At 61.0% G+C, this 26,003-nt stretch overlaps 3 protein-coding genes and 2 long non-coding RNA genes across 6 annotated transcripts in view; 3 read left to right on the top strand and 2 right to left on the bottom strand.

Annotated features, from left to right (window-relative positions):
• Positions 1–5,115, top strand: part of TMIGD2 (transmembrane and immunoglobulin domain containing 2) — a 7,004-nt gene extending 1,889 nt beyond the window's left edge. The window contains 6 exon segments of the mRNA XM_040461724.1: positions 1,418–1,693; positions 1,695–1,814; positions 3,311–3,463; positions 4,368–4,469; positions 4,653–4,907; positions 4,909–5,115. Coding sequence (XP_040317658.1) covers positions 1,418–1,693; positions 1,695–1,814; positions 3,311–3,463; positions 4,368–4,469; positions 4,653–4,907; positions 4,909–5,115 — 1,113 coding nt within the window.
• Positions 5,116–5,916: 801 nt separating this feature from the next.
• On the bottom strand, positions 5,917–12,397 carry SHD (Src homology 2 domain containing transforming protein D). Of its 2 annotated transcripts, XM_040461607.1 has the most exons (7): positions 12,121–12,397; positions 10,736–11,087; positions 9,647–9,752; positions 9,366–9,554; positions 8,245–8,368; positions 7,246–7,365; positions 5,917–6,304 (listed from the first exon to the last, which is right to left on the bottom strand). In XM_040461607.1, the coding sequence occupies exons 2-7, from the start codon at positions 11,030–11,032 to the stop codon at positions 6,118–6,120; spliced, it is 1,023 nt and encodes a 340-aa protein (XP_040317541.1). In that variant the 5' UTR covers positions 11,033–11,087; positions 12,121–12,397; the 3' UTR covers positions 5,917–6,117. The 2 variants fall into 2 exon arrangements, with proteins under 2 accessions (XP_040317541.1, XP_040317540.1); XM_040461606.1 differs by lacking the exon at positions 12,121–12,397 and having other exon boundaries at positions 10,736–11,631.
• LOC121021327 (uncharacterized) lies at positions 11,631–20,584 on the top strand. The gene is made up of 2 exons (XR_005786501.1): positions 11,631–12,025; positions 19,452–20,584. It is a non-coding gene; the product is annotated as an uncharacterized LOC121021327 (long non-coding RNA).
• The window catches only part of YJU2 (YJU2 splicing factor homolog), a 12,832-nt gene continuing 4,706 nt past the window's right edge, over positions 17,878–26,003 (bottom strand). The window contains exons 4-8 of the mRNA XM_040461608.1: positions 24,501–24,635; positions 22,372–22,553; positions 21,300–21,423; positions 18,770–18,914; positions 17,878–18,616 (exon numbers count right to left, since the gene is read on the bottom strand). Of these exons, the coding sequence (XP_040317542.1) occupies positions 18,504–18,616; positions 18,770–18,914; positions 21,300–21,423; positions 22,372–22,553; positions 24,501–24,635 (699 nt within the window). The 3' untranslated portion in view covers positions 17,878–18,503. The remainder of the gene's footprint in view (positions 18,617–18,769; positions 18,915–21,299; positions 21,424–22,371; positions 22,554–24,500; positions 24,636–26,003) is intronic.
• On the top strand, positions 20,768–21,633 carry LOC121021326 (uncharacterized). Its single transcript, XR_005786500.1, has 3 exons — positions 20,768–21,229; positions 21,420–21,484; positions 21,594–21,633. It is a non-coding gene; the product is annotated as an uncharacterized LOC121021326 (long non-coding RNA).

Below are 26,003 nucleotides of genomic sequence, written 5' to 3'. Positions count from 1 at the left end.
TTTCTTTCTTTCTTTCTTTCTTTCTTTCTTTCTTTCTTTCTTTCTTTCTTTCCTTCTTTCTTCCTTTTTTCCTTTCTTCCTTTCTTTCCCTTCCCAACATGCCCAGGTTGATCCCACCTCTGGGCCTTTGCACCTTCTGTTCCTTCCACCTGAAACACTTTTCCCCGGATTTCATCTCTGCAGCGTCAGCTGTCATGGCATCTCAAAGGCCAGGCGCTTGATGCAAACGCACACATTCCGGGGGGGTCTGACGGGCACCCCAGACTTCTCCTGGCCCCAAGCCCTGCTTCTCCGCCAGTGTCCTCCATATTGGCCGAAAGCCACCTGATTCACACGGTCCCTGAGGCTAAAGCCTTGGCCATCGGCCACCTCGCCCTCTCTTGATTCAGTCCTTCTTCGACCCTTCCGGGGGCAACCTTCAAAATCTATTCAGATTCTCTCTGCTTTTCCCCAGGGTCCAGATCCTGATGCCACTCCCCTGGGCCCTCGTCCGCAGCCAGCCCTGATCCTCCCGACCCACACTCTGTCCTTAGCCAGGGCAGTCAGGGCCACCCTTTTAACACTTAAATTGAACCCCGTTTCCTCCCCGCTCCCCTGCTTTCCCATCACACTCAGATTAAAAAGCAAACTGGGGCGCCCGGGTGGCACAGTCTGTTAAGTGTCCGACCTTTGATCTTGGCTCAGGTCATGATCTCATGTGGGTTCAAGTCCCGCACTGGGCTCCGTCCTGATGGCGCAGATCTGCTGGGGATTCTGTCTCTCCTTCTCTCTGCCCCTCCCCTACTTGTGCTCTCTCTCTCTCTCTCTCTCTCAAAATAAACTGTAAAAAAAAAAAAAAAAAAAGATTAAAAAGCAAATTTCTCTGATTTCCGCATGCCCACCTGCCCACCTCAGCCAAACCCCACCTTGCGGCCTCCAAAGCCTTGTATAGGCCATCCCCTCTCTGATTCCACTTCCGCCCTGTCTCCCCCGCGCTCACTCTGTTCCGGCCACAAGGGCCTCTTCGCTCTTCCTTTAACCTCCCAGGAGTGATCGTGCCCCAGGACCTTTGCATGGACTGCGCCCTCTGCCTGGAGCGCTCTTCCTCCCTATTCTCCTTTCTTCCCACACGACTGGCTACTTCTTACCATTCCAAACATCACCTCTTCCGAGACCACCCTCCACAACCAGATTCTCCCTCACCTCATCCTTAACCTCCATCGTGATTCTCACTGCACAACTTCCTGGGTCTCTCTCTCTGCACCCCCCCGAGACTGTCAGCTCCACCATGGCAGGAATGGTTGTCTGTCTCCGTCACCTCTGTGCCTGTGTCTGTGGTGTCCAGAACAGGACCCGGCACACACGGGGCAGGATTGGTGTGCCTCAGTGAGAAGTGACCTTGCAGAGATCACGTAGTGTCACCTGTGTGGGCTGAGAGAGTAAGTCCCATAAACACACACATGCACACACACACACACACACACACACACGGAAAGGCCTTACTCACGTCTTGTGTCCCCTAGTCCTGCAAGGACCTGCAGGCCTCAGTGTGCAGCAGGGGCCCAAACTGCCGCAGGTGAGGGAGGACAGCCAGGTGACCTTGGCCCGCCAGGTGGTGCAGTCCCAAGCCTGGGGGCAGCAGCTCCGTATCGGGTGGAAGAAGGACGGTGTCTTCTTGTGTGACTCACATGTCACCAAAGTCAGGTTCAGCCTGGGGGGTCTGCGGGCCCCGGTGGCAGCTTTCCTGGGAGTCGCGTGGCAACCTCAACCTGCGGGGACCTCGGGACCCTCAACGACAGCAGGGACCACACGGGCTGGGTGACCGTGGAGATTCCTGAGTTGGAGATGGCTCAGGGCAATGGCACGAAGCGTGTGGCCGACAAAGGTAGGAGAGCAAGTGAAGGGAAGATGTGGGCCCTCGGGACTTACAGAGTCTTAAGGCTCTAGAATCTCAAACTCCTAGAAATCTAAATTCGAAATCCTTCAGATCGGATTCTTACAGAGACCTTGCAAACTCAAGCACATCAAATTCTAGAATCACAGAACCAAAGATATGCTGGAATGGATCATTCTAGACCAGGACTCAGAACACTTTCTGTCAAGGGCCACGGAGTAATTATTTTCTGCCTTGTGGAGCTGACGTTCTCTGTTGCCACCACTCCCGGCTGCTGTGGTAGCCGGAAAGCAGCCCTAGACTGGACATGCGTGAATGTGCGGGCCTAGGTTCCAATAAAACTTTATTTAAAAACAAAAACAAAAACAGGCAGGGGGCCTCATTTGGTCCACAGTCTGCAGTTTGCTGAGCCCTCTTCCAGAATATCACAATCATAAAGACTCTTGAATATTTATAGTTCTGGGAGTCAGATTAAAAACAATCCCAGAATCTTTCTACAAATGTGTTATTAAAGTATATCCAACGTACAGATGGGGCGCCTGGCCGGCTCAGTCTGTGGTGCATGCGACTCTTTTTTTTTTTTTTTTTTTTAATTTTTAAAGTGTATTTATTTATTTTTGAGAGAGAGAGAGACAGCACAAGCGCCCCACGGAGCATGCAACTCTTGTTCCTGGAGTTGTGAGTTCAAGCCCCACATTGGGCATAGAGATTACTTAATAAAAAAATGAATAAAAATACAAGAGGGGCGCCTGGGTGGCTCAGTCGGTTGAGCATCCGACTTCGGCTCAGGTCATGATCTCACAGTTCGTGGGTTCGAGCCCCACATGGGGCTCTGTGCTGACAGTCCAGAGCCTGGAGCCTGCTTCGGATTCTGTGTCTCCTTCTCGCTCTCTGCCCCTCCCCCGCTCATGCTCTGTCTCTCAAAAATAAATAAATGTTAAAAAAAAATTATCAAGATAAATAAATAAACCTTAAAAATCAAAAATAAAAGCTCTTCAGGAAGCTGATAATGAAAACGGGTTGCGAAACACTGACATAAAGGAATAGACCATTCTGGAATCTTACCACGGCAGTAGCTTAGATACTTTGCATAGGCTTTTAGGATTTTCCAGTCTCAGAGTGTGTAAGAGCAGGGAATTCTAGAATCCAGGTGGAAAACCATGGGCTCTCAAAGCTGGAAGGGACCTTGCAGATCAGTCAAGCCAGCTGCCTCCGGTCACAGATGAGAAAACTGAGGCCCAGAGAAGGCTGACACGTGTCCAGGCACGTGCAGCCAGCTTTCTGGAGAGCCCAGCGCCTAGGCTGTCCCCACTCTGCAGGTCTCCTCGCTCTGGGCCAAGCCCTGCACGGGGCCGGGACACTCAAGCTGACCCAGGGCTCCTGCTCTCCCGGCCTGCTCAGTTCCTGGCCCAATGCCCATTCCGCTCCCGTTGGCAGGAGGGCGATACGTTAAGGCTGTCCTGCCTGTCCCCACCTTCTAGTAACGTGACGCCTGCGTCCAGCTCCCTACAGCCGGCTTCCCCACCCCGGCACAGCTTCTCGGCCGCCCGGAGGGACCAACTCCAGTGTGAGAACACGCAAGATGAAGAGGTCAGGGGCACCGGGCCTCACGTTCGTCGCAGCAACTTTGGCTGGAGTTCATATCAATTACACAGCCCTGGAAACATGGCCCCACTGGGCCGGTCACTTGCTGTGTGACCTTGGGCAGGGAACTTGACCCCTCTGTGCCTGATTCCTCAGCGATGGGTTAGATGAGTTTGAAGTAATCATATCTACAGAGCTTATTACCGGGTCTGGAACATGATAAGTCCTCAGGAAACGTCAGCGATTATTTCGATCTGTTATGTTGATTATATTCGGCCAGACTCACAAGTTCAGGCCAGTGTAAGCTTTTTCTTTCGTTTCTTTCGTTTCTTTTTCTCTCCCTCCCCCCCCCCACCCCCCGAAACAGAGAGAGAAAGGGGAGCTGAGGTGAGCAACACTTTTGCTCAAAGCGGGGCTGAGACCCAGTTCCCTTGTATGTAAAATAGGCTAGACACCAGGATTGAACTCCAAACCCAGGAGTCCTGAGGGTGTCGGATCCCATCGCCGGCATTGTGGAACTCACGGTGGGGACGGTGGAGCTCACGACCAGGGGGATGGGGCTCATGGCGAGGAACAAAAAAATCCATTCGGCGACTGTTTTGCAATAACCGAGCAAGTCGGAGGTGGGTAGCCCCGTTTTTCAGAAGAGGAAGCCGGTTCTGAGCGAGCGCGCGGCAGGGGAGGAATCGTGAGGTCCCACGTGGGGTAGGGAGGCTGTGACCCTGAAGGGTGGAGGCTGGACCCGAAGGTGAGCACCCCCACCCCCACCCCCGCGACACACAGGTTCCTCCTCTGCAGACCGCCTGCCGCCCAACGCGAACCACACCTGCAGCCACCCAGGTGAGCCCCCGCCGCGAGTCCCGCCTCCAGCCCCGCCCCCTGCGCCCCGCCCCGCCCTCCCCCTCTTCAGGACTCCTGGTCGCGCCGCCGGTGGCAGGGGCCGTGGCCGTGGCCGCCGTCGCGCCGAGGGCCCGTGTCTGGAGCGGCCGTGGCCGCGGGCGCGGGGACCCAGGTAACCGCGCAGGTAGCCGGGAGGACGGCGGGCGGTTTCCGCCGGCGAGCCTGCCCCCGCGTGGCGGAGGCGGGAACTGCAGCTACTTGGCGAGGCCGCGGCGGCCGCCCCACCTGCCCCTTCTGGAAGGAGCGCGGGTGGGGCTGCGGGGTTGGGGGGAGAGAAGGAGAATAAAGGGAGAAGTCTGGCCCCAACACTCGTGTCCTGCAGAAGCGGAGGAAGGCTGGAGAAAGCCAGGCGGTCTCCTGTGATTTTCCCCTCTTAGTCTGTGGCATCCCTCCCCCGCCCCCCACACCCGTGCAGGGGATCCTCTCTAGGGTAACGTCCTCTACCAGCCCCGGGGGCGCCCAGAGAAGACTGAGGCGTGGCCAGTGGAGGGGCAGGTGCTGGACATCCCCGCGGAGGTCCAGACGGGTCTATTCGATCTCTTTCCCGCAGACCCCCAGACCCCCAGCCACGTTTGGCCCAGAAGCCTTGCCCCAGCCCCAGCCCCAGCCCGGGTCCCCCCATCTCTACAGTCGGTGTCTCCCCTGACCCACGCCCCTCTGGGCAGCAGAAGCCAAGAGGGCTCCTCGAAGCGGGAAGAGGGATCGGAACCCAGAAAAGGCGCGCCCCCCCCCCCCCCCGTGGCCACGTGAAAATGTGACTGATTTCCAGAAGGGGTCGGGGAGCCCAGCCGCCCAGCCCAACAAGACCCGTGTCCTCCTCACCGTGAGGCTGGATTCCTCCCTCGCCCTCTGGGCACTCAAAGGCTCATAAAGAAAGGAAAGGCAGATCTTGTGGTGACTTGGGGAGCGTTAAAGATATCGGAGGGGTCGTCTGGGGGCCCCTGAGCCCCAGGACGCCTGGAGGGGTCCGCTGTGCTGAGGGGGCTCTGTGATGACAGGCCAGCTCCCTCCTCTTATCCTCGGAGGGTCACGTCCAATTAGCGGACGAGTGATGCCCCCAGCCTCTACCGGGCGCCTTGAACTGGAGGCACCGCCCTCCCTGGGTAGGCTTGGACACGGATGGCGAGGCGGGACACGGGGGTCCCCAGAATTTATCAGCCCCCGGGGGCTCTGGCTCCACCGTCACCTTGAAGTGACACCAGCTGGGACCGGCTCCCCTCCCCCATTTCTGCTGTTTCCATGGGGACAGATGTCCATTCGCAGCAGCATCCGGGCCACGGCTGCCCGCCCCGGCGGAAAGGAGGGGCCGGGTGGGGGCAGGGCCGGCCTGAGAGCCTCCCCCCCCCCCTCGGTTTCTCCATCTTTGTATCTGCGCGGGATCGGCTCTCTCCGGGTTTTCATCTGACTTCGTACTCAGTCTCCCCGTTTCCCTCAAGCCCTCTTAGTTGTGGGCCATCCTTGTGAGCAATGCAGGCTTCACCCCCCAGCCGGGGTGGGGGACACCCGTCTCCCTTCTTTCCCTGGGGCCGGGATCCCCGCCTCCCAGAAAGGACACTTGAAACACACAATAACTTATTTATTTTCCAGGCCAGAGGAGGGCTGGGAGACGCAGTTCTGTGCCCTAGAACCCGGGAGAGGGCCAAGAAGCAGCCCCGATGAAGGCCCAGGGCTTGGAGGGGCAGCGAGCGTCTCCCTCCCGCTTCCCTCCAGCAGCGACTCTGGGCCCTCGCGGTGCAGGGCAGGGGCTGAAGCTCCTGGGCTCAGGGCGTCTGCACGACCACCGGGTACAGCAGGGCCAGGTGCTCAGCGCCCTGCACGGGCAGCGGCCGGGAGCTGTAATGCAGGACCAGCTCCGGGACGCTGGCGAAGGGGCCGCTGTGCTGACCCAGCACGAACTGGTTCTCTCGGGTCCGTGCGAACTTCAGGTGCAGGAAGCCCTGGCTGCCCCTGGGGGACAGGCATCGCAGAGCGCCTTGATCACCCCAGACCTGCTCAGGCCCTGCGAGCCTAAAGGCAGGCTGGAACACAGGCTGCGCTTTTTCTCCAAACCTTCTGAGCCCGTGCCCTACCCTTCCGGGGCTCCCCACCGGTTAACCTTCAGTCCGGGGTCCCTCTCCTTTCTAAACCGTCTGCCCAATGGAATGACCTTGAACCTCAGAATCATTGTATCCTTAGCATGAAGGAAGCGCTCGTGGCAGGGGCAGGATCGAAACCTATTCTCCAAGCTCTCTTCCACCTTGTTCTTTTAGGGATCTCACGCTCGGATGCCCAGCAGAGTTTGGGGGCTTGTTATAATCCGACACACTGAGAATCTTAGAGACGCACGTCGAGTCGGGATCTCCAACTGAAATGCCCATAAGGGCCACTGGGAGAGTCTGGCCCCGATGGACACAAACGGATACAATTCAACTTTTGGACTGGAGGAGTTGGAAGGAAAGGTCTGGGGGCGCCCGGGTGGCCCAGGCGGTTGAGCTGCAAGTCGATTTCGGCTCAGGTCGTGATCTCACAGCTCGTGAGCTCGAGCCCCTCGTTGGAGCCTGCTTGGGATTCTCTCATTTTTCTCTCTCTGCCCCTCCCCCGCTTGCTCTCTCTCTCTCTCTCTCTCTTTCTCTCTCTCAAAATAAATAAGCTTAAAAAAAATAAAGGAAACCTCTCACCCACACCCTGGATCTACTGGAGACCACGCCCCCTGGCCCTACAAGGCCCGCCCCACTGGGCCTATAAATCCCCTCCGTTTTCCTGAATCCCGCCCTCCCCCACCCTCCACAGCCCCGAAAGCCCCGCCCACTGGCTGCTGGCGCCAGGCTTGGCTGCCACCGAATTAACCCGAAAGCCAGAGGCGGGCAGTTCTGCGACGCTCGGTCCCTCCAGGGGGGCTGGGGTCTCACCTGAGGGACAGGGAGCAGTCTTGGGGACTGGTCTCGCTGAGCCGCACGAGGTAGCTGCCTTCCTTGCAGAGCGACAGGAGGCTCTCAGCATCGGCCCGGCTCAGTGGGCCGTGGAACCACCTAGGGGGTGGGGACAGATGTCTCCTCAAGGGTCATCCCCCTTCGAACGCACCCTGGGGCCTGGTGCAGGCACAGCCGATCCAGGGACTTGTGACCTCCAGGCAAACAAGTGACAAAAATCCCCCCCGGGGTTTCTCAGGGGGGGCCTGGTTTCCAGGCAGCTGAGCCCAGGTCCACGTGGAGCCGCTCCCCCCAGTTCAACAGATACACCTGACCTTGATCTCTACAGCCTCCCCAGGCGAGGTCCCCAGTGGCCTGTGTCCCCTTCCCTAATCGCTCAAACGGAACCACTTGCGTGGGGCTTTCACGAGACTTGCCACATCCCGTATCCCCACCCACCTGTAGCATCCTTTCTCGAATATTTCCCTGTAATGCGCTCAGGGAGAGGTTAGCGGTTGCGAGCGGGGGGCTCCAAGGCAGACGAGCGCCCAACAGACTCGGCGGTTGTTTGCATGGAAAGACCCTCCTCCCCCGGTGCCCCCTTCTTCACCAGTCAGCTCTGTGTCACGGTTTGGGAACAACCGTGATAAACACACAGGCTGGTGGTGCCCTCAGGGCTGGACTCGGCGGGCTGTTAGGGACTTCCCGGAGGAACCGCTAGGCTGGAGAGGCCCAGAAAGGACCCGGACTCCCCCAGCTTGCGCGCCTAGAGGTTAAGCGACTTGCCCAAAGCTGCACAGCCAAGAGACGCAGGGCAGAGATGTGAACCCAGAATCTGATGCCAGGGGGAATGACCTAGCTAGGTGTCTGTCACAGGGGCAGGCTCCGGTCCCCAGCGACGATGGGCAGAGGAAAGAACTGAAGTGAACGAATGAGTCCTAGGAATCTGCAGCTGGTACGGGATGGGGAGGGTCCTCCAGCTGGAGCTTTCCCACTCACGGCTGTTTCTCCAGGGGCAGGGCCGGGTCCACGCGCTCTGCGGGCTGGGGGCTTCTGGATGCGGGTTTCCGGAGCTCTTTGGCTGAGCCTGGGGTCCTTTCCCACTCCGGGCCGTCAAACTGCACTGGAGGGGGGAGGGGGAGGGTTAGAGAGGAAACGGTTAAGCCCAACCCCACCCGGGAGGGGCGGGACCGGGGCAAGCCAATGCACTCTCAGTAGGGAGGCGGTGCCAGCTTGGGCAACCTATCAGAGTCCCCAGTAGGTGGGGCCGGGCTTAAGGGCTGGGGCAGGATTGGCACAGGAGCAACCAATCGGCCTTCAGGAGAAAGGGGTGTGGTCACTCAGGTGTGCGGGCTTGCAGGGGCGGGGCAGCCCCACGAGGGACCAATCTGAGAGCAAGAGGCGGGGCTAGAGGGGAGGGGTGGTCATTCTGCAGACTCTGGCCGAGTCCTGGAGCCTAGAGCCCCGCCCCCACCATGGACAGGTAGAGTGAGGCGCTGAGCCCCAATGTCCCTCCAGGTCACACAACTTCTGGGGCCAAGCTGGGTTTGCACAACTCTCTCTGGCCCACGTTATTTTATTTCTTAAAGCTGACCATACTGTTACCCTCTTTACAGAAGAGGAAACTGAGGTCAGAGACTTGGCCATGCTTCCCCCACTCAGGATCTGACCCCAAGCCCACCTAATGACAGTTACTAAGAAATGCTACGCTCTCCCCCAACAGCACTTTCTACCACTCGCTTCGCACGCACCCTGTTCTGTAGGTGCTAGAATGACCCCCGTTTGAGGGGTAAGGCAACTGAGACTGAAAGAGAAAGTCTCAAGTGAGTGACATAAACCCAGGCCTAGCCTATCCCTGCACAACATTGAGGATAAAGAGTCGGTTCCATCGCCCTCTAACGGCGTTTCCGCTCCCAAGGAAGATACAAGTTCTCCTAGGAAGAGAAATGTATGGGGTTATCAGTCCTTCACACTTCAGTGAGAATGAGTAAACTATCACGGTGGCAGGCGACTGGGGTCTATTTTGTACGTTGAAACAGGGGGGAAAGACCAGATCAAGAAATGGAAGGGTGAGGACATTCAGGGCCCGTGGAAGGTCAAGGCCTGGGTCGGAGGGGCACCTGCAAACGCCTTGGAGATGTGGTCTTTCTTCCACTCCCAGGGCTGGTCATACTCATCCGCTGGCCGCTCATCCTCCTGAGGCAGCCGGCTCTGGCGAGGTCTCCTTCCAGAAGGGGGCCCATCTCCTGGCTCTCGGTCCTGCTCCTCATAGGGGGTGTCATACAGCTGCACCCCCTTGGACGGCAGTTCTGGGAGGCCGAGAACACTGGTCAGTGCCCACACCCACCAGGGACCCTGCCACCTGCCCCCAAACTCTCACCCCCCCCGCCCCCCCACTCACCGCTCACGGCCCTCTGGGCATCGTAGGGCTCCATGTAGCCATCATCTGAAGGTGGCAGATGAGGCTGGGCATCGAAGGGGTCTGAGTACTCGGTGTCGAGTTCCGACTGGAGAGAGAAGTAAGGAAGTGGCCCGAGGGGAGTGGGGAGACTGAGCCCAGCGGCGGACACCCCCTCCGGAGGGATGGCGCCCCTCTCTGAATCATCTAACCCTTCCGCTCCACGCGGCTCATTTTCGCCGGGGTTGGGAGTCCTCTCCACCTACCCACCAGGATTTGTGCACAGACGCCAGCTTCTCCTCCTCTCTGCCTCCGTGCAGTTCTGACTCTGACACACAGCCCTGCCTCCCTCCTTCAATAATTGTTAATGCTTGTCAGATGAGGAAAGCAAGGCACAGAGAGGGTAAGTGACTTGCTAAGGGTCACACAGCAGGCGAGTAGGAAGCAGGGTTGCAGCCCAGGCTGTCTGCTTCCCGGAATCCCCGCCTCCTCCTTCCTCTCTCTGTGCTCTTAAACCACTGGGCACTTCACACAGTCTCTGGCAACCCTCCTCAAATCCTTCTCTGTCTCCACGGAGGGTTTGGGCCGGCTCCCTCATCCTCTAGGGAAAACACTGAAAAAAGCATGGGCATTGGAGGCAGGTCTGGGTCAAGTTCTACTGAGCTAGGGCCCTGCAACCTTGGGCCAGATGCCTCTGTGAGCCTCAGTGTCCACTTCTGTGAAATGGGAATAATAGCGGAGGAGGGGCACTTATAGTGGTGAGGATGTCCCAGGGCTCGGCAGGGCGGTACGGTGGTGATCCCCCCGGATCTGTTTGGGGAGCTGGGGGGGGGGGAGGACGAGAGGTGTGAGCAGGGGACAGGAGGACAGGGGGACAAAGCGGGGCCAGAGAGGCAGTGGGACCCCCAGCGCCGTGCACCGGAAAGGGACAGATATCAAACTCCACTCAGCAGGTGGAGGACTGAGGAGGGCCTGGCTGGGGCCCTGGCCTCCCCATGAAACAAGCTTCCCCAAATCCAGGCAGCCCAGTCTGGCCCTCCCGGCCACCCGGTCTCCTGGGGGCCACCCCACCCCTGGGACTCAGCCACGCACCTCTTCCCCAGGGCTGCCCAGCAAGACCTTGGCTCTGGCCATGTCTGCAGCTTCCACCTTGATGAGCCGGTGCTTGGGAGAGTCGTACTTGGCGTCTCCGAGGCCCTTCGAGTCCCCGGCGCCGGCCGGGTCCGACTCCAGGCGGCTCTCCGAGTCCTCGTAGGGGTCCTCGAAGTCCAGATTCTTCTGTTCCCGGTAGGCCCTCAGGATGTCGCTCTCCGTGTAGTCGGGGGTGGGCGGCTGCGGAGGGGGCCTCCGACCGCCAAAGCTCAGGTAGTCGCGTAGCCACTTGGCCATTTGTGCGTGTGTCACGCCAAGCCTGGCCGCCGTCAGAGGGGGACCCACATGCCCCCTTTCTCCGAAGAGCCCCCGGGGAGGATGGGGGAGGAGACGGGTGGGTGGGAGGAGGAGGAAGAGGAGGAAGGAGAGCAAAAGTCCACCTTAGCCCGGCTCCGCAAGGACGGCGCGGAAAGGGGGCGCCCCGCAGGGCCCTGAACGCCGAGCGCCGGGTGGCCGGGCCAGGGCGAGGGGCATCCGCGGAAGCGCGCGGAGTTTCCGCGGGAAGCGCGGTCCCCGTGCGCCGCTCGGCCGCCCGCCGCCTCCGGGAAGCTCCGGGATTCCCTTCTGGGGTCTGGGCTCGGGGCAAGCGCCGCCCGCGGGCGCCCCCAGCCCCGGCTCGGCCCGGACGCCTGGGTGCTCAGCGCAGCGGGCGGGCTCCCCCGGGGCGCGGGCGCCGCGCGCAAAGTCGGGCCACGGGGACGGTGACCTCCGCGCGGCGCATCCTTTGCTGCGCTCGTCTGCGCTCCGGGGGGAGCCCGGGTCCCGCGGCCCCCGGCCCGGCCGCCTCGATCCCACCCCAGCCGCCGGCACAAAGGGAAATAAAACCTCCTCCAATCCCCCTTCACGCTTTCGGAGAGACTTTACCCGCCGCGGCCGGGAGGTGGGACTTTGGGGAGGGGGCGCGCGGGCGGACGCCCCAGCGCCTGCCGGCCCCCAGCCGCGTCCCGGGCAGCGACGTCAAGGCTTCCCCGCCTCCCCCTCCGCGGCTTCCCCCGCCCCCTCCGGTCCCCCTGCGCCCCCCTCGGAGGTGACTGAGACCTTCAGCTGTTCTGGGAGGGGAGGGGAGCCGCTGCCCGCGCTGGGAGGGGGGGGGGGTGGTGCGGGGCGGGAGTCGCGGGGCCGAGGCCGCGGCAGCTGGACACTGACCCGGAGCACCGCGGCTGGCAGGAGCGAGCGTGGAGCGCGGGAGGTGGGAACAGACGGGACTGACCTTGCTCACGAGAGCGAGAGGTGCAGAGGCGGGGGACGGGGCGGGGAGGGGGGGGGGGGGGAGGCGCGGAGAGGAGGCGAGGTGGAAATTGGCCGGGAGATGGGGTGAAACTGACCGGCAGAGGGGGTGAGAGCCACCACTGTTGAGGGTTGAAACTGAGCCAGCCTCTGGCGGCGCAACTGACCAGCAGACTGTTCCGGAGGTCACTGGCTAAAATTGATATTGATGCCGCGGAAGCAGGCGAGGGGCGACGGGAAGGGACGGGGGCCTGGCGTCCCCTTCCCAAGAGGAGGCTTCTCTGCACCCCCCACCCCAGGGGACCGATTGCAGCATGGGGGAAGGGGGCTGGGGCAGCTGGCCGTGGGAAGGGAGATGCTATCTGTGCCTGGCGTGTGTCCTCAGCATCTGTCCCTTTGTGGCTTCTGGGGGTGGAGGCAGGGAGGGGGACCCAGACGAGAGGGGTCTCGCCTGGCCTGGCCGCCTGTTGGCAGCTGCGGCTGTCGGGGGCCGGGAGGGGGGATGCGGGGCGGGGGGGGGGGGGGGGGTGGTGAGGACGCTAAGAGGTCTGGGGCAAGGGGAGCGGAGAGGCGTGCTGGCCAATTCCAGAGCAAACAGGCCTTTTCTTTCCTCACAAGGGGGCTTGCTCAGCTCCCGCTCATGCTGAAGGGAGGGGTGATCGGGAAGAACGGGACTCCGGGTTCCCTTCTCCCAGTGCCCCCCTCCCCCAGGGCGGGCAGGTGCCTGTGGCTGGGAGGGGGGTGGGGAGGATCAGAGAGAAGTCCAGTCTGGAGCTGACGGTGAAAATGCCCCTGGGGAACGACAGTGGGTCGGGCAAGGTCTATGCTGTCTGTGCCTTGCTTTCCCGGTTTGAAAAGTGGGGTTTCTAACAGGAAACCCCCCAGGGAGCTCAAGGAAGGCTTGCGGGAAAGGAGTGAGTTATTTTTTCCCCCATGGGGAAACCGAGGCACAGAGAGGGGGAGGACTTGCTCAGAGCCAGCCCGCAAGCTCATTGGCTGATTTGGTTTGGCCGGGGCGGCACTCGAGACCCAGCAGAGTGTCTTTGTGAAATCAGTGGTTCCCCATCTCCCTCCCCCACGCACACTGTTAGCCCCATTCTGCAGGCCGAGAAACTGAGGTCCAGAGCTGACGAGGCAAAGCCTCTCAGCGCAGCAGAGGCCCCCATGCATGGGGCTTCCTCTTTTCTGCTTTGGCCCTGTCGCCCACATGAACCTGTTGAACTCGGTCCTCCTCCTGCAGCCCATCCGGATGCCCCCACCCCACCCGGCCCCGCCCTCTCCGATCAGCGACAAGGCAGCGTTCCCCCCCCCAGGGACTGCCGGGGAGCACGGCGGGTAATTGTCCTGTTTTCTGTCAGCCGCGAGGCAATTCCCAGCTCGGGGACGAGCCGTTGACAGATCTCATCAAATCCGAGCCCTCTCCCGGTCGGATAAATACGAGCCGTCTGAGGTATAAATATTTGAAAGGGGCCTTCTAATTACAGCGTGTGTCAGAAATAGCAATTAGAGGCCCCGGAGGCAGAATCAAACGGCGTTTGACTTTCCTGCGCTTCTGAGCTGGCTGCTCCTGGGGCCGGCCCCCGCCTCGTCCTAAGGAGAGGAGCGGGGAAGGGGTTCTGGGAGGAGGGAAGAGCGGGAGACGGTGGATGCCGACAGCCAGGCTGGGGGTCTGGCGACCTTGCGGCGTGCCCTTGAAGAGCCACCTAAACTCTCGGGTTTCTGCTTTTTGACTGGGAGAGGAGGGGGCCCGCTGTGTGGACAGTGGGGAGCAGGTGGGGTGGTCTGGGGGTGCCTCCCTTCCCCCAGCACCCGTGGTCCCCGAGGCAGTGTATCAAGGGGCATCTCCTGGGTGTGGCTCAGTGTCTGGAATCCCAGCCCTCCTGACCTTGGGTGGTGACCTCAACTGTTTTCCAGTCTCTGAGATGGGACAATGACCTCTGTTGAGCGCTTTCGGGACGCCGTTGGTGGCACCTTGTTTTTTTGTTTTTGTTCTTTTTTTTTTTTTTTTTTTTTTTCCTTTTGAGATACAGTTCACATACCTACAGTTTACCCACTTGGCGTGTGCGTTTCAGTTTGGGCATGTTCTCAAGATCGTGCAACCGCCAGCACGAATTCCAGAACATTCCCATCACCCCCAAAAGGAACCCCATCCCCATCAGCAGCCTCTGACTATTCTCACCACTTCTCCGGCCCCAGCCCCTCTAATGCGCTTTCTGTTCCTGGGGGTGAACTGCCCTGGACATTTCACGCACAAGGAATCACACACTATGTGGCTTTTTGTGTCTGCGTCACATTTTCAAGGCCCATCCACGTTGTAGCAGGTGTGAGCGCCTCGCTCGTCTTACGGCCAAATAATACTCTATTGCATGGCACACAGTAGGTGCTCAGTATATGCTTTAGGTGGATGGGATCTTAAGAAGCAGCCAGATGGGGCCTGGCTGGGAGCTGTCCCGTCACTCTTGTCTCATGGAGCAGCCAGTCTGGAGGTGGGAAGGGAGCCAAGGCACCAGGATAAGAAAGGACCCTTGGGGATGGCTCATGGGGAGGCCTAAACACTCCTACCTCAGAAGACTCAGTCTGATGGCGGATAGGTGCCTGCCTAATAGGCTCCCAGTCTGATAGGGGAGGCAAGATCTGACGCTCTGAAACATTCAATCTGATGGAGGAGGTATAGCTCTGACCTCAGGGGCTTCTACTCTGATGTGAGAGACGTGGCCCTGCTTTTAGGTGCCCCTAGTCTAATGGAGGAGATGGAAGCCTGTCTTTAGGAGTCCCAATCTGATGGGGGAGGCATGGTCCCAACTTCAAAGGCCCCTAGTCTGATGGAAGAGACACAGCTGTGTCATCACGAGTGGCCAATCTGATGGGAGGGGCACGGCCCAGCCCCTGGAGGCTCTGTCTGCAGGAGTCGCCGCGGAGTGTGGTCATTAAAGGTGGAGCCTTGGAGCCTTGCGGCTGCAAACCCAGGCCCTGTCCCTCGCTCATTCTGAGCCCTTCGCCAAGGAATGAGCCAGTTAGAGCTTGGGAAATGGGCCCTTTGTGCAGTCCAGGCTCAGGCAGAGCGGGCTGTTTGGGGGGGGGGGCACCCCCACCAAGTCCTCTGATGTACCGCAGCCCCCAGGGGATTGATGGAAGAGATTCCGGATGAGGCCTGACAGCTCCCCAGGATGACAGACACGGAGCTAGTGAGCGAGCAAGCGAGCGTGTGGGGAAAGGGGGAAGGGCAGGCTCTGGAGAGCAGGAGGGGGGGGGTGCAGGGGGTGTGGGGGAGAGGGGGCGGGTCGAGGCTCTGCAGGATCCGAGCACACACATACACCAGACCCAGATGCATGCTATCCTTCTGCCGCTGGACCCTGGGCACCCCCACGGGAACCGGGGCCAAGAGCAGACCTGCTCCCAGGCCAAAGGGTGGGAGAACGAGGCGTGAAGGTCTGCAGGGAAATAGAAGAAAGATCCAGCGAAGTAGGAGGTGGGGAGGGGTTATAGAGCGGGCAGAACTGCGGGCCTCTGCTCCCTCCTCTGTGAATGGGGAGACACCCACTTAGGCCACAAACATCTATTGAGCACCTACTTAGTGCCTGGATGGTCTTAGGTGCTGGGGATACACCCGTCCACACAGCTATACCCTTGCAAAGCTCATTGTTGACAGGGCACCTGGCAGGCAGACCCTCGGCGGACCTCCAGTGACCCCAAGCTGCTGGTGGTCACAGCCGTGTGTAATCCCCTCCCCGTGAACGTGGCCGGAACCTGAGGCTTGCTTGCGGCCAGCGTGACAGGGAAAAGGTGATGGGATACCACTTCTCAAAGACTCCTGTTGTGGTGGCTTTCTGAAGCCACCTGTCAGAGGTCCCTGTAGCCAAGCACCCTGAGGGTGGCCTCCGCCCAAGAGCCTGTGAGGAGCCAGATCCTGCCAACAGCCACGTGAGTGGGCTTGGAAGGGGATCCTCCCCCAGACGGGCCTTCAGATGAGACCGCAGCCCCGACCAACATCTCAGTTGTGGTCATGAGACCCTGAAGCAGAGAACCCGGCAGAACCACACCCACATTTCTGTTGTTTTCAGCTGCTACCTTTTGAGAGATCTTGTTAGGCGGCATTAGCATATACGGGGGTGGTGGGTAATAAACACACCTCGGGCCGGCAACCCCTCAGGCCGCCATCTCGCCCTGCTGTGTGTTCGCCCAGAGTTATCACTGCCTCCGGCACACACATATTTCCTTTCATATCTTATTGTTACGTTTAGGTGGGTTTACTATCTTATCCCCCATCTTCCAAAAATAATGTCACCGTTATGAGTGGGGACTGTTTTTTCTTCACTGCCATTGTCCCAGTGCCTGAAACAGATCTGGGCACAAAGTAGGTGCTCAAAAAAAAAAAAAAGAGCTAAAGAACTGCGCAACGGTAGCTCAGAAACTTAAATGAGTTAATCTGCCCAACAGCTTAGCACGGGTTTAGCAAATGGTGAGTCCTTCACAAACGTTCGCTACCATTACTCACCGAACCGGATCCCGTGTACTCCGTCCGGTGCGCCACTGAGAAGAGGGCGGCTGGCGGCCGTCCTCAGGGGGACTTCGGGCAGCAGGGCCGCGGGCACAGGGTGAGCCTGGAGATCGGGGTGTGGAGGGGTCCCGGCCACCCTCCCGTGGAGGCTGGGGGAGCAGAGCAGGAAGTGCAGAGCTGGGTGACCCAGGCAGGGGTGGGCTGACCTGGTGGCTTTGCGGGTCAGAGTCCCTGTCCTCCCTACGCAACTCGGCCACTGCAGAGCGAAGCAGCCATGTTATGTGCCAATAACACTTTATTTACAAAACTAGGCTGTGGGCCACGTTTGGCCCACCGACCATAGTTCGCTAACATAGGCGGTAGGTGGGGTCGATACTCTTAACCCTGGTAGCCGATGGCACGTGTACGTGGCTACAAGTAGGGTGGCCCCAGAACGGGGACGTCTGCAAGGAGGAAATCGGAGCGAACCAGAGAGGCCCAGCCTCCTGCCCTCTTCCGGCTGGACGGTTTACTCTCACCGCTGGTCTGAACAGGCACACGTCGCGGGCGTCAGGGGTGTCGTGGAGTGTGGGAAAAGCAGGCAGTGGTGTGCTAGTAAGCGCCTCGCAGCCGGCCTCTGGCGGGGGTGGGCAGCTTCCCAGCACACGTGGACTTCCGGGGTGTAAATGCTCCAGCCACGGCCGAGTTCAAGCCACAGACGTGATGTGGCGGCGGCGGGTGGAACTGGGAGGGGCGCGCCTTCTCGCCAGGCGTGGCTGAGCAGGCTCCCGCCCACCCCCGGCCCTGTCTTCACAGCGGAGACCCCCGGGTCCTGATCGGAAGCCCTGGCTGGATCCCAGTTCACCTCAAGTCACACTAAAGCACAGAAACTATTGTAGGAAAGCAGAAAGCAGACCCCCAAAGCGGGGGCTTTTCAGGGCGCCTGGGTGGCTCCCTAGGTGGCGATCTCACGGTTTGTGGGTTCGAGCCCCGTGTCTGGCTCTGGGTGGACAGCTCAGAGCCTGCTTCGGGTTCTGTGTGTGTGTGTGTGTGTGTGTCTCTCTCTCTGCCCCTCCACCGCTCGTGTTCTCTCCCTGTCTCTCAAAAATAAACATTAGAAGAATTTTTTTAATTAAAAGAAAAAGTGGGGGCTTTTCATCTCGCAAACAGCGAGAAGCACAAAGCCTCATTATCAAATGCCGAGTGAATGAGCGAGAGGAGGGCTGACGTCAGCGACCCCGGGAGGAGCGGCAGGAGAGATGGGGGAGGGGGGGTGTCAGGTTGTGAAGGAACTTGGTGGGAACACAGGACCTTCGACTAGACGAGGCTGAAGTAGAGATTTACACCAGAGTTGACAGCCGGCAGCCTTGAAAGAACGTGAGCTTTGGAACCAGGTTTACTAGTCACGTGACCATGTCAGCTATCTAGCGCTACATAACAAATCATCCCCAAACTCAGGCCGATCCACAAACCCCGGTCGACTCACAGCTTCTGAGAGCCAGGCGCCCACGCTGGCCACGTGTGCTCCCGCGGCCCCGCCTCAGAAGCCGGCGGAAGTGCCCAGACCAGGCGGCAGCTTCCTCTCACTGGTTTGCAGGTTTCCTGGCAGGAGGGGGCGGAGCTAGCGCATGGGCGGGGCCAACGGGGCCGGGGGGGGGGGGGGGTTGGGGGGCAAGCACCGCCCACCCCTCCCTGCCATCCAAGGGAGGCCGGGGAGTACCGCAAAAGCCTGCTGGAAGCCGAGGGCTGTTCCAGGGATGCCACAGCCCCGGAAGGAGGGCCAGGAGGGCGGCAGCGTGAGCCAGGGACCCCGAGGTCCCCGAAGGCTGGTAGGTGGGGGGACAGGGGAGAAACCGAGGGTGGAAGCCCTCGCTGGCCCGACCAGCCTCTGAGGACATTTGTGTTTGTCCGCTCATGGCCCTGGTTGGTGCCAAGGCCTCCTGCCGACCAGCAGCTGACTATGGACACGTGACCTTGACCCGGAGAAGGGCCTGGGCAGGGGTCTCAGCTGCTGCCGCTGCTGTCCTCGCTGTCCGAATATGCCCCCAGCTGGCTCAGGGAGGAGGTGCCGGGTGTCCAGGGTGCAGGGTCAGCCGCCTTCCCGCTCTTCCTGGGGCCTGGGGGAGAGGCGAGAGCGCCTGGTAGGGGGCGCCCCTCCCTCGCCCCCCTCCGCGGGTTCCCAGCGCGCGGCAGCAGCACTGGGGGCGCTGCTGCCACCTGGCGGCCCTCTGAGGCGCCGGGCTCCGATCCCGGGACCCCGGAGCACCTACCGGGGGTGGGTGACGCCTGACCCTGCCTGGTGCTGCGACCCGGGTCTGTTTTCTTCACCACGACCAGGCCTGACAGCGGGGGCCTGTTGCCAAGGGTGCCGACGCTCCGTTCCCAGCTCTCCGCCTTCCTCTTGGCTTTTGGAGCCTGGGGGTAAGCGGAGGGGACACGAGTGGGTGAGCTGTCCCAGATCCCCCCTTCTCCCGCACATCCTAAGTCACACACCTTCTCACCTCCATGCCTTTTCTCACTCCGTTCCCTCCACCTGCCATGCCCCTTTTCCTCTAATGCATTTGGCGAACTCCTACTCACCCTTCAATACCCATCCAGGTATTGGCTCCTCTGGGAAACCTTTCTCCACAGTTCAAGCTCAAGTGAGTGCTGTATTTCCACGCCCCCAGCACCCTTTCACCCTTTACTGCCTCATTACGTATCCCCCCCATCCATCCGTGCTGTGGGTTCCTGTCCTGTTCACAACTGGGTCCACAGTGCCACACGTGATTCTTGGCAGGAAGATGCTCTATCAATGTGTTTGACGAAGAGGCAAAACGGAGGCACCCACTTTCGGGACTAGTTAGGGGAAGGCAGAAAGGGGCTCAGCCTCACATCCAGCTCTTCAATCGTACCGGGAGGAACCCCTTTTGTCAGTTATGTTGAAACAGGGAAACGAATCCCCTGGATCAGGAGGTCCTGTCTGAGCCTGGCGCTGGAGCTGCCCTCGCGGGGCCCACCATCTGAGGGAGGACGGAGGAGGGACAAGAGGAGGTCGCCAGGACAACACCCGTCTTGACAGAAGGACATCAGTGTGGCACGACAGTGGAGGGAACGGCAGCCACTGTTGACAGGGCGGTGGGGACAGGTCTCCTCAGAGAGGGGACCCGGACTGACGACAGAGCGAGGAGGAGGAGCTACAGGCAGAGATGCGAAGGGGGCCTCGGGCAGCCCTGTTGCAATCTGCGTGCTGGCCGGGGCCCCGAGAGCGGCGACCAGGACCGACGCGGCCCAGCGGGGGACAGAGCAGCTTTCTGACCCGGCATCACTGAACGGTCTCACGCGGCCCCCACAGCAGGCCGGCGCTTGTGAGCACTCGTTCGAAACCCGTCCCTGCCAGCTGCGCTCACTGCCCCTAAACTGAACCAAGAACACAGGGACGGACAGATGAGCTTCCGTAAGGGTCTCGGTGAAGGTTTGGGAAGTCTTGACGGAGGCATATTGTGCAAAAGGAAAGTCGGTTGTCACCCTAGGCGTGAACGAGACACCTGTGACGGGGCTGGGGGGGACGGGACATCAACGAAGCCTTCAAAGATTAACGGGTGACAGAGCACGACCTCCAGAGCCATTCTCTCTGCTGACAGTCAGGGGCAACTCAGCGGGAGCATGGCTACCCCACGGAAAGACTACCTTTCCCATCCTCCTTTGCAGCAGGACGTGGTCAGGTGGCTCAGCTCTGACCAATGGGATGTGAGCAGCAGGATGTGCAGAACCCAGGGTGCAGCGGCCCTGAACGTCCCCCTCCCCTGCCCGCCCCTCTCCTCTCCGGCCAGGATGTGAAGGTGGCACTGAGACACCATGCAGTGAGGGCACCCCCCCCCCCCCCCCGCCGACAGCAGAACCAGGAAGAAGGCAGGTGCCTGGGCCCCGTGCTGTGGGGCCACCTTCCCTGTCCGGATGGCTGTGCACAACTGTCACTGGAGAGAAAAGTAACCCCTGTGCAGTTGAAACCCTTGTTACCCGGGGTCCTATCCACTGGCGGGGCTTGCGATCTAGTAACCCGGACCATGGATACGTTTAAATGAAAACAAACGATTTCCCTCATTCACCCCCTTCTTCAGTTAACAAACCAGAGTGGCCTAGGGGCGCCTGGGCGGCTCAGTCGGTTAAACGTCCGACTTCAGCCAGGTCACGATCTCACGGTCCGTGGGTTCGAGCGCCGCGTCGGGCTCTGTGCTCACAGCTCAGAGCCTGGAGCCTGCTTGGGATTCTGTGTCTCCCTCTCTCTCTGCCCCTCCCCTGCTCACGCGCTGTCTCGTCTCTCAAAAATGAATACACGTTTTAAAAAAAAAAAAAAAAAAAAAGAGTGGCCTTGACCTTGGCGGATAAGACAGCTGTGGTGCAAAGTCCACCTGCCACATCCTTGTCTCTCCTCCTTTCTGCCAGCACGGGCGGCCTACAGGCCGCAGTTCCCCGGCTCTCTGCAGCTCCCTGAGGCCAGGACATCAGTCCAGCCAATGAACTTCGAGGGGCTGACAGGCAAACATCGGTGTCCTTAGGTCTCCACCTTTGAGGGTCTCGCTTGTTTCAGCGGCTGAAGCAGCGGCCGGTAAAGCAGAGCCCGTCTTGACCGTGAAGTTTTACCGGCACGTGACCACGGCCACTCATTCCCGCAAGATCCAGGGCTGTTTGGGGCTGCGATGGCGGACTTGAGCCCTTACGACACACGCGGTCTGGCCTTTGGAGACCAGGTTAGGCCGACCCCTGGCTCACCCTCTCAGATTAACCCGAGAACACGCGGAGGTCCAGGCGTGCGCTCACCTCCTCCAGGATGGCGGTGGGGTTGGGCCGCGGGGCCAGGCGCGGCGGGGCAGGAGCAGCAGCGTCCTCTTCTGAATCCGAGTCCTCCAACAGCCTTCGTTTCCGGGCTTCCTCCACCAGGGCCCTGTGGGACGGCACGTGTGCCTGGGATGTCCCGCCGGGGCGCGCTGCCCCTCCTGACATGGGTGAGTGCCGGAGGCGGGGTGGGGGCACACAAATGCCTTAAAAACAACCTTCTCTGGGGGGGCCGCGTGGCTCAGCGTGTTGAGCATCCGGCTCTTGTTCTCGGCTCAGGTCGTGACCTCGGTGAGATCGAGCCCCGCGTCGGGCTCCGCACCGAGTATGGAGCCTGCTTGGGATTCGCTCTCTCCCTCTCTCTGCCCCTCCCCTGCTTGTGCTCCCTCTTTCTCTCAAAATAAATACACGTTAAAAAAAAAAAATCTCTGTCCACTGAGGGCAGCGAGTGGTTAAGTGCTTGGCCGATGGCACCAGCCACCTGAACCCGAACCCTGGCCGGGTGACCTGGTTGGGACCGCGCCTGGAGCGCCCCACGCCGCAGTCCGTCGGCTGCCAGAATGATCAGGATGACCTCAAACCGGTGCCCGGCACTCGGCAAGTGTCGGATAAACATACACCCTTCTCACTGCAGATCACCGTATCGCCGACCTGCCCACGCCACGGGGACCTACTCCGTACCCCCGTCCCAGGCCCTGCGAATGCAGACACCCAGCCGCCTCAGATGCTGGAGGCGGGAGGGAGGGAGGCCATAAACCGGGAGACGGTGAGTCGGCGAGAAGGTTCCACGGTGGTAGGCGCCGTGCACAAAGTGTGAACACAGCAGGCCGGGCCTGAGGCTCCTCCTGGCAGATCACCAAACCTGGGCGGGGCCTTGGGGACCCCGACACAGACGCCCTGAGAAAGTGAGACGCGGCGGGGGGGGGAGAGCCTCCCGGAGAAGGCGGCCCTTGAGAGAGCCCGGGAAGACCTGGAAGGGGGGTGTTCCAGGCAGAGGGAGAGCCGGAGGTGGGTCAGAGCACCCTGGCCCCCGCCCGGCCCCGCCCGGCCGACTCACGCGGTCTCCCTCTCGTCCTCCTCGTGCTCCCGCTTCTGCCTCTCCTCCTCGGACAGGCGGTGCTGCCGCAGCATGGCCTCAAAGTCCACGTGCGCCTGCCTCTGGTTCAGGTCCTTGAGCTCCTGCAGGTTCTCCAGCACCTCCATTTCCAGCTTGGAGTCCTTGGTTCGGTTCTCCAGCACCTGGCGGGCAGGACACGGGCTGCGTGCACCTGCTGGGGCCGTGGGGCTCGGCACCCGCCAGGGAGAGACCCCTCACCCCGCCTCCATCCACAGCGCCCGCTCGGGGGCCTCCCGCCCGAGCTGCACCCGTCTCACAGCTCCGAACACTGAGGCCGCGTGGCCGGTCAGTGGTGGGGCCAGTCGGCCTCGGCTGCCAGCCTGGCTCCAGCAGGAAATGATATATAGCGAAGAGGAGGGGCGCCCGGCCGGCCCAGTCAGTGGGCCGGGCGGCTGGATGTCAGGGTCGGGACCTGAACCCCTGTGCTGGGCACGGAGCCCACTTAAAAAAATAGTTACAAAAGAGGTTAAACACAGACACCCCGAGCCACTGTTGTGTGCCAGGCTGAGATGTTTCCAAACGGAAGGTCACTTAATCCTTGCGATAGCTTCGTTTATGTCGCGGCTCGGCGGGGCAAGGCCAGCCCCTGTCTCCGAGACAGGGGCGTTTGGAGCCGGGCACAGCCGGGTGTGGGGCCTGCCCTTGGCCGCTTCCTGGCCGCGAGACGCTGTGCCGAGCCTTTGGGAAGTGGCGGTCCTGGGGGTCTCAAAGTACATCCCCCGATTCTTCGAGGTTCCTCCCTGAAAGAGTAGAGCCTGAACTCCCTTCCCACGAGTGTGGGCCGGACTCCGTGACCCGCTCCTAGCGAGCAGAGCATGACGGAATGATGGCCTGTCGCTCTGAGGGCAGCTCCTTTCCCGCTTTTCTGGATCCCTCGCTTTGGGGAGGGCGGTGCCGCGTCGTGCGGGTGCTCAGTGGAGGGGCCCGCGTGGCAGGGACGGAGGCCCCTGCCAGCTCCCCGAGGGCGCCAGCATGGAAACAGCCCCTCTGGTCTCGGTCGAGCCTTCAGAAGATGTGGCTCGACCGGGACTTCATGAGAGACCCCGGGCCAGAGCCCCCCACCCCGGCTCAGCTCCCTGGGGCTCCTGCCCCTCAGAAACTGTAGGATCACAGATGTTTCTTAGGTAAAGTTGCAGTGTGGGGGCGACTCGCTAGGCCGTAACCCCCAGGGCCAGGGTGGGCGGACAAGGATGGACGCAACCACGCGGCAGCCCCTGCAGAGCCCGCCCCCCTGCTGAACCCGGCGCCTCAGGTCCCCCGCGGCAGCTCAGAAGCCTGGCAGAGGGGCGCAGGAATAGCCGGCATCGTGCGGGTCGGGGAGATCGGAATGGGCACCGATGCCCTCTTGCTTCTGAGAAACGCAACACAAGGCACAGGGAGGCCAAGTGCCTTGCCCCAGGCCACACAGCCAGCGAACATTCAAGAGAACGGTGCCTCCCGCACTTCTGGGCTCCACGGCCCGCGGTCACAGGAGCCTCCTGCGCTAACACGGCGCCTTGTGTTCTGCAGTCCGACCTCCTGCCTCCCTGTACCACCTTCTTCTGACGGCACGACCACCTGCCACCAGCTCAGTGGCTTAAAACAGCACGAATCTCCCCGTCTGCCCGCTAGCGTGCGCCAGGAGGCCGGTGCCGCGAGGCACGGCTGGGTTCTCCGGCGGGGTTTCACCAGGCTGACGGCGAGGGCCAGGGGTCTCATCGGGGGCCCGGGCCGCTGGCAGAATCGGTTCCTTGCGGCCGAGGGACCGGGGGCCCCGCTGTCTTGCTGGCTGTTGGACGGGGGGGCTGCTCCCAGCTCCTGGGGGCCGCCCACTGCTGCCTGCCAGGTGGCCCCCGCCCCGGACTTGCTCCCACACGTGGCCCAAGTGCTCCGGACCCAGATGAGGGGGCTTGGGCGGCAGGGCAGGCCCTGGATGAGCTCTCTTCCCTGACGGTGACCGGCAGCCAATCGAACAACCGGATTCCAGGAGTCGGGTCCCGTACATGCAGCCCCGGGACCGCGCAGGGTGTGCGAGCGGCAGGGAGGGGGTGGCGGGGACGGCCTGCAGGGCCGCGGCCCGGGGGCTCTACCTTCATGGGGTTGTTCAGCTCCTCGTCCTCCCGCTCCTTCTGCACCCGCTTCTCCTCCTCCTCCAGGAGCTTCTCCGCCTGGAAGTTCCGGGTGGCCCCGTGCTCCATGCTGTAGTCCGTGTTCTCTGGGTCTGTCTGTAAGGCGGGGGGAGTGGGGGGGGGAGGACAGACGTCAGTCCTGCGTCCTTGGGCATCAAGAGACGCTGCCAGCCCACACCCCGGGACACCTTCTCTCATGCTTCACTCCTTCTCAAGCCTGTTCTTTTCTTTCCTTTTTTAAAAAAGTTTATTTACTTATTGAGCTAGTTAGTTTATTTTGGGAGAGAGAGAGAAAACTAGAGGAGGAGAAAGAGAGAGAGGGAGACACAGAATTGGAAATAGGGTCAGGCTCCGAGCTGTCAGCACAGAGACCGACGTGGGGTTTGAACTCACGAACCCTGAGATCATGACCGGAGCCGACGTCGGACGCTTGACCGGCTGAGCCGCTCGGGCGCCCCTCTTTTCTTAACACTCGGCTCGTTTGGTGCTTTCTAGAGCTCCTGTCCCCTTTGCCAAAAGTGCCAAATTCTGTAGCCTGGACTTTCACACCTCTCTCTACCCGCCCTCTGCCCCCCTGCCGCCCTGCACACGATTGCAAATACGAGTCTCTGGGTCTTCGCGCGCATCCTGTCTTCCTGTCTGCTGTGTGCACGTGCGCGCACACGTATGTATCTGCTGTGTGTGCGCGCGCCTTTCACAATTCTAAATCACATATCGCGTCCGTGCACAGCGTGCCCCTGTCCGCATTTATAAAACGGAGACAGGGAGGAGATGTAAGCTGGGCTCCTGGACGAGACCCCCGCGCTGGAAAGGTGGCATTGGGCAAAACGCGGAGATCTACATGGCGTCCCGAATCCGTTGGCTTCTGACTGCGAAGGAGGCCCGGGGAAGCGGGGGGCGCTGACGGGCGGGGAAGCTGGTGCGGGGCAGACGGGACGCGGGACGCGCTGGGCTGGCCAGGCCGCTCCTGTGTGTCTCCCAGGATCCCAAATAAGCGCCGCAGCGCTAAACCAAAAAGGGCCGGGTAGAGGGTGATCGCTCCGTGCGTGCGCGCGCAGCACTTCTCCTGGACGCCGTACAAGAAACCTCCGAGCGACCGTTTCCACGCACGGGGCCCGGCCGGGCAGAGGAGGGGACCAGATCTGCGGGTGCGGGGCCTGTACTCCCGTCTGAGCTGTGTCTACCTCACACGGGGACGCGCCCGCCCTCCGCGTCCCCCTCGCTACGTAATCGCCTGAAATTCTCCACCAGGAAGCCCGGTTTCTAACATTTTGCCACAGTGCCTCTGGTCTTGAAACAAACTCATACTGGGGCGCCTGGGTGGCTCGGCCAGTCGAGCGAGCGTCCGACTCTTGATGTCGGTGGGGGTCGTGATGTCACAGCGCGTGCGTGGGTGGGAGCCCCGCATCCGGCTCCGCGACGTCAGCGCCGGGGGGGGGGGGGTGGTGGGGTCCCAACTGATCA

Source organism: Herpailurus yagouaroundi, unplaced genomic scaffold (genome assembly GCF_014898765.1).
Source record: "Herpailurus yagouaroundi ecotype Mexico unplaced genomic scaffold, PumYag 295, whole genome shotgun sequence".
NCBI classification, from domain to species: domain Eukaryota; kingdom Metazoa; phylum Chordata; class Mammalia; order Carnivora; family Felidae; genus Herpailurus; species Herpailurus yagouaroundi.
Note: the sequence above shows the minus strand (reverse complement) of the source record. Positions and strands in the feature narration are given on the sequence as shown.